Source organism: Peromyscus maniculatus, chromosome 5, assembly GCF_049852395.1.
Source record: "Peromyscus maniculatus bairdii isolate BWxNUB_F1_BW_parent chromosome 5, HU_Pman_BW_mat_3.1, whole genome shotgun sequence".
Taxonomy (NCBI): domain Eukaryota; kingdom Metazoa; phylum Chordata; class Mammalia; order Rodentia; family Cricetidae; genus Peromyscus; species Peromyscus maniculatus.
This window is the reverse complement of record NC_134856.1, coordinates 69,386,102-69,396,903: the sequence shown is the minus strand read 5'-3', so window position 1 is coordinate 69,396,903 and position 10,802 is coordinate 69,386,102. Positions and strand designations below refer to the sequence as shown.

Genomic DNA, 10,802 nt, shown 5'->3' with positions numbered 1-10,802 from the left:
GCAATTCAGAAAGCAACGGCTCCTGGCGCTACGGGAGGTTTGCGAGTCACCTGTGGTGGGCGCTGGAAACCAAGCTAGGTCCATCTGGAAGAACAGTGCGTGCTCCTAAAACTGAGCCATCCCTCCAGCTTTGTCTTCTGATGTTTGAAGCAATGCAGGTCTGCTCTGCAGAGATTTGACAGGCTGGACTCTGCGCATGCGCATTGACCGTCACTGCCTTTAGACGCAAGCACATGTTTATGCACAAGTGCATATCTATAGCTCGTGTTCTGCACACCCTTGCATACTTGTGTCCACCAACATGGCTTGACAACAGCCGTTCTGTCAACTGTCTCTTCAGTTGCTATCAACTGAAACACTAAGCCAGGAACTTACTTGAGAGGATGTTGAGACTTGGCCAGTCTATGACAATAATATTTGGATCAGGAGGGGTGGACTTATTATATCATTGATATCGCGATAAGGAGGGGTAGACTAATTATAATATGCATAATATTAAAAACAGGAGGGTGGGTTTATAATTTGATATGAGATGGAGAGGGTTGGCTTGTTATAATAACGTTGGTTGATACCGGGTCGGGTAACGGTTGGCTTGCTATAAACCGTGCCTGAGATGGGAGGAAAGTACAGCCGAATGGGAAGGAGAATGCCTCAGGGTTTCCGAGGCTTCTCTGGGCTCTGTAAATGTCAGAAAAGGAATCTTGAAGAGACGCCCTTGGGTTTCTGCGACATCAAGGCACCGAGAAACACCCTGTGCTTTGGGACTCGGGATCCTGCGTATTTAGACATGGCATACTTTCCTGACAACGATCTGCACATGGCAGCCTGTGCGGGAGATTTACCTTTTGTGCGGCTGTACTTAAGTCTGGGGAAATACGAAGTCAATCACAGAGACAAGGAGAATAGGTAAGAGGGCCTTTAGACCTGGGCGAGGGCTGGCGTGGGAGAAGACACCTTTACTGGCTCCCAAGACAAGAACAAGGGCGTGAGACCCCAACTCTGTCTGCTCCCTGGCATCGCAGGCGCACCTGGGAGGGGACCCAGTCAGCACAAGGGAAGAATTGCTTTCCCTTCCCCTGGGAGCCCCTTAGAGAGTCAACAGACTATTTAAAAGTGTTAACTAACAAAATTAAATCACATCATTTTATCTAAGTGTACACATTAAAAATACAATGTTAAGCCTGGTGGTGGTGGCGCACGCCTTTAATTCCAGCACTCGGGAGGCAGAGGCAGGTGGATCTCTGAGTTCAAGGCCAGCCTGGGCTACAGAGTGAATTCCAGGACAGGCTCCAAAGCTACACCGAAAAACCAAAAAAAAAAAAAAAAAAAAAAAAAAAAGAATACAATGTTAAATACATCGAGAAAAGTAAAAGACAAAGGGAATATTCTTCATAATGTATTGTTTTCAAATCTAAAAATTCTTAAAATAAAATCCAATAACCATATATATACATACATATGTACACACACATATTTAACTGCTGTGTGTTGTAAGAACTTGAACTGGGAAGGTGGCTGAGTGTTCTTCCTGCTGCATTTGAAAGTTGTACACATCTCTACCTCTTGGTTACAGTAGAAAAAACAAAAACATAGCACTTTGTTTTTTTATCAACCTGCCTTAAAATATCAAACTAGTAAAAGAACACAGAGTTACTTAAATAACAGTGCATTCATTGGAAGGAATATTTCACCTTTGAAAGAAGCATAGAGAGAGAAAGAGGAATGTTAACATAGTCAGATATAGTTTGTTGTGCTAAGTGACAACTCAGTTTGGTTACATCCACACAAACATTGATTGTGGATTTTTATTAGCAAACTATATGTAAAAATCTAATGTATTATTTTCAAGCATTTGAATTACAAGTGAATTTCTTCCATTTTTATTACTTAAATGTTTAATTTGAACACTGAGGGTATCTGACCATCTTTTATTTCTTTCCAGCTTATTTGCAGTGATACAGAATATAATCTACATTAATGTTGGCATTGAGTCTTACTTTTTGAATCCTGTGTGGTTGGTTGATAATGGTGCTGCATGTACTTCTGTTATTCCTTCAAATAATCCTTTGAAGAGTAGGACTGTTCATGCACAGATGAAAATTTCACATTTTCTCTTAACTTTGTGTGTATATATGTATTGATATTCTCTGTCAATACTTAGTCTCTTCTGAAGAGAATCTTTTTATCTGTGCTTATGGATTTTTATGTAGTGTAAATATTGAGTATGCTTTTATTCTATATAGATTTATACATACAAATAATTGTAGACTGATAGTGCTAGATAGTTTTATGTCAACTTGGTATAACCTAAAGTCATCTGAGAGGAGGGAACCTCAATTAAGAAAATGCTTCCATATGATCAGGATGTAGGGAGTTTTCTTAATTTGTGATTGATGGGAAAGGACCCAGCCCATTGTGGGTAATGACATTCCTGGACTATTGGTCCTGCATTCTATAAGAAAGAAGGTTGAACAAGTCATGAAGAGCAAGCCAGTAAGGAACACACCTCAATGGTCTCTGCATCAACTCCTGCCTCCAGGTTCCTGCCCTGCTTGAGATCATGTCCTGACTTCCTTCAATGATGAATAGTGCTGTGGAACTGTAAGCCAAATAAACTTCCTCCCTGTCATAGTCAGGGTTTCTATTGCTGTGAAGAGACACCATGACCATGATAACTTTTATAAATGAAAATATTTAATTGGGGTGGCTCGCTTACAGTTCAGAGGTTGAGTCCATTATCATCATGGTTGGAAGTAATGCAGCATGCAGGCAGACATGGTGCTAGAGAAGGAGCTGAGAGTTCTTACATCTTGACTTACAGGCAACAGGAAATGGTCTGTCTCACTGGGCATGGCTTGAGCATATATGAGACCTCAAAGTCTGCCTCCACAGTGACACACTTCCTCCAACAAGACCATACCTACTCCAACAAGGCCATGCTTCCTAATAGTGCCACTCTCTTTAGAGGTCATATTTTTTCAAACCACCATACCCCTCAAGTTGCTTTGGTCATGGTGTTTTGTCACAGCAATAGAAATCCAAACTAGACACTGATCATAAGTATGAAAATAAAAGATAGCAAATATAATGGCTATTAATATTGCAAAGGTGTTTTCTTATTTTATAGAAGTTCCTTTATAGAAACATAACTTTATTTCCCCATTCTCTCAATCCAATTTAGTCTCCAGACTTAACCTGACTATCTCTGATGTACATACTACTATCTTTCAGTATCCATCTCTCCTTGAAAACTTCATGTTTCTTTGCCCAGACTAGCAATGACTAAAATAAAGCATACTTCATTAACTCCTGAAATTCCTTTCTTTAGCTTAAAAGTTTCTTGAAAACCAAAGCCCTGATTAGTATGTGCTTGGCTCTTGCTACTGTTATTGCTGTTCTTATTGTATTTGTAAGAAGTAAAATTTATTAAATGCAAATGGCATTTAGATTACAGTGGACCCATTGTGTATAGGATTGTGCTTTGACTCAGAATTTTGAGTACTAATAAATCTAAACATTACTACCAATTGTAAAACAGGAGAAGGGCATTCCAGCTTCATCATCTTAAGGCGGCCACACCCACCTGAAATACTATGTATGTTAAGTTGGAGTAATATGATATCTAGCGTGTTATAAGTAAAACTTTAATTACTTTGTATCCACTCTCAATGAAGCATCATAATGTGTAGCACGAATCATAATTGGTCTTAATAATAAAAATCTGGAGTCAGATCTAGGGGAAAATGCTGAAAGATCAGAGAGACAAAGGAGCAAGTCACAGCCACTTCTTACTTCTCCCGAATCCTCTGCCTGAAAGGGCCTGAGCTCCTGTCCCCTCTCACCTTGTATTCCTCTCTTTGCCCAGCCATATCACTTCCTGTCTCCATCTCCCTAGTGCTGGGATTAAAGGCATGAGATCCCAAAAGCTGGGATCAAAGGTGTGTGCCACCACTCCCTGGCTCTGTTTCTCTTTTAGACTGGATCAATCTTATATAGTCCAGGGTGGCCTTGAACTCACAGAAATCTGTCTGCCTCTGTCTCCCAAGTAGTGGGCTTAAAGTTGTGTGCCACCACTACCTGGCCTTTATGGCTAACTGGTGGCTTATCTCTGAACTCTGATCTTTAAGAAAAGTTTGTTAGATTACAAAAAAAAAAAAAAAAAAAAAAATCACCACATTTCCCCTTTTTTTAATCTAAAATAAAAAGTTTATAACTACTTTAAGAAAAACTATATACAATAAGTACAATAACTATATACAATATATACAACCAATAAATACATCAACAATGTCTAGTCCATTAACAATTAACAAATTCAGAGAAAATACTCTATTTTTCTATCCTATTTTGGTGAATCCAAAAGGTTGTACCTAATTCACATTCTGTTCTAACTTGCATTACCACAATTATCTTTTAATGTCTCTCAACCTTATATACTTTTTTCCTCTTTAGTGAATTTCTTTTCTGAATCTGGTAACAAGGAAAACTATAACTATAAAGTCTTCAACTCCCTCAGAGACCCAAGAAGGAAATATTATTACCTGAGTAAACAAGATGTGCAAGCAAGCAACTTCCAAAAAATGTGAGAAGTGACAGAAACACTGGACAGTCACCCAAGGTTCTTCAGTAACATTGGGGCACTCAGCTTTGGCCTATAGGCCTAGAATACCTGATAGACTTTCTGTGAAGCAGGATATTCTGAAGGGCTATTTTAGCTTGTCTTGGAAAAGTTGTCAGTCCTTTCTTTTGTGTCCCATTTGGAAATCACACTGTCAGCAGTTGAAGTAAGGGCATTTTCTTGCCCAGTGGCTAACTTCTGCCACAAGGAAAGTAAACTCCATATGGGATTTCTTTGATGCCCATCATCTCTGAAGTAGATTGGTGCTGCCAGGAGCAGACATGTCTCATTGTCATAAAAAAAAAATGTTATAAAACATCTTAAATGCCATATTCTGTAGACCTCGGAAGTGTTTGAGAATGACCTGTCTATCTAAAATATATTTCTATTTGACATTGAAAACATACCTAATATGACTTCAAGTTCGATTGTAATAGGTGACTAACTACTAACCTGCATTTTTGTATCCTGATTAGTTTGTAATAATAGCTTTCAAGGACTAGAAATTTGCATTACATTGTTAAATGAGTTGCGTAGGTACAATACCTTGAGCAAGATTATAAATGTATGTATAGTATGTTCTAACAAAAACAATCTCAACTTTGCATCAATATACAAAGATCCATATCAATGTAAAATATTTTAAACAAGTATTTGCTTTTTAAAAGTAGATTCCATAATCTACCCTTTTATCCTATCCTATCCTATCTATATCCCCCTTTTTTCTTTTCAAAATAAGAACCCTGAATCTAAACTCAGCTTTTTTCCTGACCAATACCAACAGGAACTTGTAACCAACCACCCTAAATGGTGACAAATATCCATAACCCATTGAAAGACCCAAAACTACCCAAAACTATCCAGCCCACCTCTTGAGAGTGTGGGCACCATGTTCTTAAATTTACTTCCTGCTGTCTGGGGGTGATGGCATCTTTAGAGGATCCCAAAAAGAAAAATGTGGGTTAATTGTCAAGTCCTGGGAAAGGTAGCTGTATCATTTGTTGTCTAGTCTCTGCATAATGAGAAAGTGCAGGGCTTGTCTTAAGTCCTGGTTAGAGTAGTCTGAGAAAGTAGATCATCTCAGCTAGATACCTCGAGATTGTCCTGAGCAGTTTGTAGTCCAAAGCTGATCTTTGGGAGGTGTTTTTCAGCTTAGTGGTGTTATCATAGTCCATGTGGAATTATCATTGTGGGGCCCCATCATCCTTTTGGAGACTTCAAAAGTTACCCTAAGGCATGGTCATGGTTTCATTGCAGAAAACTGATAGAGACCCAAACCTGAAATCATGTACAGGAAACTAGATGAAGTCTTTTTTTTTTTTTTATAGAATTAGTTAGTATTCTATATATGACCATTAATATCATGACAAAAGGTTTAATATATATATATATATTTTAAGCTTTATATATATATAAAAATATATATTCATACATGCATACATACATATATTGATCTTATAAATTTTGAGATAATATTTATGCCTTAAGAAAAGATTCAAGGAGTCAAAATAAAATCAAAGGATCATGAGATTAGTAACAATAGAATAGTACCTTAATTTTGGTTTTTCTTCTTTCCCATATCAGGTGGCTTTTCTGACATGAGAGAGATTTTGCATTTTCCTTTAACAAGCATACTTGGGTTTAGAGAAGGAGGAGCCATACCCCAAACAAAAAGCCAGATTTAATTTTTAATTGGACTGGGACTACAAAAAGATCATTTGATTTATGTATCTGTAGAGAACAGCAAAAACAAACATTTGGAAAGATTCATGAAATTTTATCCTGTTGGAGATGTGATATATCAATAGGCAATTTATTCATTTTCTTGGGACATTTTTTCTGGATGATTAGTCCTTTTTCTTCACATGTCTCATTTGTTCGGTGGCCTTCAGATTCCTTAGCTGGATGCCTTCATTCTCTTGAAAAGACAAAAACAAAACCCTGCCCCAACCCTAACTTTGGGGAGGTTCCCTTTTGGCAATTACATCTGATCAAATGAGAAACACTTGCTATCTTATAATTTAAATTGGATGGTCATGCTGGTTGATGAACTATCATCTCTTCTAATTAAGAGGTCTCTCCTGGTCAAATTGAATCTTTATCAATTTTGATAAAGCTATGGTATCCATAGCTTTCTTCTCCAGAGGAAACAAAAGCAAAACCTCTTCCCCAACATAACACATATCCTGGTTTCCATTCTGATGTCAGTACATCTTTAAAGTATACAGGCTGATTTAATTCTGTAGATTTTTCCTATTATCCAATGTTTCTCTACGGCTGTTGTTCCTTTCTTAGTAGCATTCAGAAAATTCAAAGTTAATAAAGTATTATGCAATCTATTTTTGGGGGTCTTTATTGCCCCTTTCTGTTTCTTTAGCATATTCTTTGAGTTGGATTTTATTATTCTATGACTGCTTGCCCTGTAGGGTTGTGTGGTATACCTGTAATGTCTTTATATTGTAATAAGCAAAAAAACTATTTCACTTTACCAGAGACATATGCTGGAGCATTGTCAATCTTAATTTGTACAGGTATACCCACGATGGCCATAACTTCTAGCAAATGCGTAATTATAGAATCAGCCTTTTCAGAACTCAAAGCAGTCACTCATTGAAATTCTGAATAGGTATCAATGTTGTGGTATACATATTTTAATTTTCCCAATTCTACAAAATAAAACATATCCATCTGCCAGATTTTATTCCTTTGAATACCTTTTGGGTTACTTCCTGCAGGGAGTGGAGTTTGGTAGTATAAAGAACAAGTAGAACTTTTCCTTATAATTTCCTCAGCTTGTTGCCAAGTGATGGAAAAATCCTTTTTCAAACCTTGCTTTTTACATGATTTTTTTAAATGAAATTCTGAGGCCTCCAGTACATTTCCTATCAATAGTTGATCAATTTCTTCATTACCTTGTGCTAGAGGGCCTGGTAGACCCATATGTGATTGGATGTGTGTTTTATATATAAGGAATGTTTCATATTCCTGATTATTTCTAATAACTGAATAAATAAAAAAGTTAATTCTGACTCATCAGGAATAAATTCAGCAGTTTCAATGTGTAAAACAACCATTACTAAGAGTTAGTAACTATGTTAAGATGTATTGTAAAATCTATTAATACCATCAGAATAGTATAGAAGTCTGACTTTTGGACAGAATCCTAAGGGCTTTGAGTCACTTTACTTAAATTTTCTTATTTGTAACTTGCCTTTGCATCAGTATAGAATGGAGGGGTACAGATATTGGTGTTCCACATCCAGTGCTAGGAGGGATCCAGTTAGTTCTCTTTGTAAATTGAATTCTCTTGCTTTTGGGATATTTGTTGTTAACCTCTCCCAAAAAAATTACTATATGCTCTTTGCCAAGGTTTACTTTCTGCCCATTATTTGTCAATTTCATCATTAGTAAAAGGTACTACAATTTCTGCTGGGTCTATTTCTGACAATGTCTCAATTTTCTTTTTAGAATCAACTCAGAGACCTTTTCCACATTAAGTTTTTAATTTTTTACTCTGTTTATGTGGTAAAAAGATCCATTCTAAGATAATATCTTTCCTCTTCATTAATATTCCTGTAGGAGAATGCTTACAGGGTAAAATAACCAGAATGCAATCAATCTCTGGATCCAAATGATCCACATGTACATCCTGTAATTTCTTTTCCACCAAAGCCAATTCCCTCTCAGCTTTAGCTGATAATTAATCAGTTCTTGATTTTCCTACTCCAATAGAAGGCCATAGATAGGAAATGTCTCCTGACAGTCTTTGAAAGTCATTAAGAGTCTGCAATCAACCTCTCCTAATTTGCACCATTTGGGGTCTAATTTTTTGTAGGCCTATTTTATATCTTAAATAATAGAATCTCCTTTTTGTATTTTTTCAGGAGCAATTTGTAATCCCCGACAAGGCAAAATTTTCTCCACTTCTTCAAACATTATTTCTAAGGTATCCAAATTTGAGTCAGCTAGTAAAATATCATCTATATAATGGTAAACTATAGATTGAGGAAATTGCTTATGTATCATTTCCAATGTCTGACTTACAAAATACTGGCACAGGGTAAGGTTATTTAACATTCCCTGTTGGAAAACCTTCCATTGATACTTCTTAACAGGCTGAGAATTATTGTAAATAGGCAGTGTGAAGGCAAATTTTTCTCTATCTTTTTCTTGTAAAGTTGTAGTGAAGAAACAGTCTTTTAAATTGATAACTGAAAGAGGCTATTCTTAGGTAACAGAGAGGGCAAAGGAATTCCAGATTGTAGAGACTTTGGCTGAATCACCTTATTTAATATAGCTCTTAGATCTGTTACCATTCTCCATTTTCTAGATTTCTTTTTATTAACAAATACAGGAGAATCCAAGGATTGGTCAATTCTTCAATATGTTGAGCATTTAGCTACTCCTGTACCAACTGTTCTAAGGCCTGCAATTCTCTGATGTTAAAGGCCATTGCTCACCCCATACAGGTTTTTCTGTCAATCATTTTAAAGATAGGGCTGTTGGTGCCTTTGAAAGATCAGAAGTTGTTGTGCCCTGTTATTTTACAATCCGGATGGTTGGTGACTGTTCCTTATAATACATTCTAATATTTTCCCCAGAAACATGCATTGATTTATGGTTTGTTTCTGAGATTGGAGGAATGTTAATCTGGGTACTCCATTGCTGTAACAAACTACATCTCCATAAGTTCATTGCTATATTAGCATCATATGGCTTTAATTTTCCTCTCTGTCCTTCTGGCCCTATATAGTTGATTCATCTTGCACGCTGAGATAATATTCCAATCCATAAAAGCTGACCACTTACCTCCTGAAGAGGGCAATTTGGTTGCCAAGATTATGATGCAATTATTGTCACATCTGCATCTGTGTCTACAAGACCTCCAGTGATGATGTCATTTGTTTGTATTTTTAATCTTGGTCTTTGTTCATTTGTAAAAGTTTGCCAAAATATTTGCTTTATGGTTTCTCCTGAATTTTTTGTTACCTCTTCTATAGCTGTCCTATCATCCCGAGCAGTATGGTTTCTTATAATAAGCATTAGGTTCTTTAATTGCTCAAAGAAGGAGTTTCCTGCATAATGACAGGAAATAAGTGAACAGAATTTGACATGGGGGCCTGCAAGAATGCCCCAAGGTGTTTATTGATGACAAAGGGTTACCTTGTCTGTGCCTTGTTGATCTACATTCATTAATCCAATGTTTGCCTTTGACACACCTTTTGTATAATCCAGAAGGGAGGGGCATTCTGTTGAGATTATTCTTAGAAAAAAAAAAAAAACATTGTTTCTAGGAATGCCCTGTTTACAATTCCTTTTTACATGACCTTGTTTACCACAATTGAAACACCTGAAATTTTAATTTTTGTTCAAACCTCTGGAAATCACCTCTACTATCCAAGTATCATCATAGTCATGAGTTTCCATACTGATTGTATCTTGAAAATATTCCTCTTAGGGTGCTGATCTTGCCTTTAAGGCCTAATTACCCTTTTGCATTGTGCATTAGCATTTTCAAATGTCAGAGATTCAGTTATTATTTGTCTAGCTTCTGAATTTGCTATAATTCAATTTACTGCTGAAGTCACTCTTTGTAAGAAATTAGTGAAGGTTTCTCTTGGGGCTTATATAACTTTAGTAAATAACTCTATTTTCCTTCCTACTTCAATTCTGTCCCAAGCATTCAACACTGCTATGTGGCATAAAACCAGGGTGTGGTCTTCATATAGAGATTGCCTTTGTATATTTGCATAATCTCCCTCTCCAAGAACTTGGTCTTTGGAGATTTCCACACCTTTAGCCCTACTTCATTTTTCAATGGTCTTAGCCTCGTCTTTCCACTAGGTCTTCACTGTAACTGAGGACCAGGCTCCAAGACTGCTGTAATCAAGTCTCCTTAATATTATACTATCCCAGGGGCCCAGAAGGGATGCTACCATGAGCATGGGAATGAATCCAGATGCACGAAGCTCTTTTGTCCAATTCATTTATTTGTCTGCCACCATCATTTGGCCACCAATTCAACTCTCTCAATTCAATCCTCTCAATTCAACTTTCCTCATTCTCTCAGGACTGGTCTATATCTTTTCCCAAGCAACACCTCATGTTTAGTATACAGCACAAGATTGCAAGGTCCCCACCAGAAGCTTCCTGGTTTTTATTTGCAACCCAAAAGGGGAGAAAA

At 36.9% G+C, this 10,802-nt stretch overlaps 1 protein-coding gene across 1 annotated transcript in view; it reads left to right on the top strand.

The window, feature by feature from the left end:
• The first annotated feature begins 215 nt into the window (after positions 1 to 215).
• Positions 216 to 10,802, top strand: part of LOC102909035 (uncharacterized) — a 31,926-nt gene continuing 21,339 nt past the window's right edge. Inside the window, exon 1 of the mRNA XM_042277982.2 lies at positions 216 to 906. Within this exon, the coding sequence (XP_042133916.2) occupies positions 614 to 906 (293 nt within the window). The 5' untranslated portion in view covers positions 216 to 613. The remainder of the gene's footprint in view (positions 907 to 10,802) is intronic.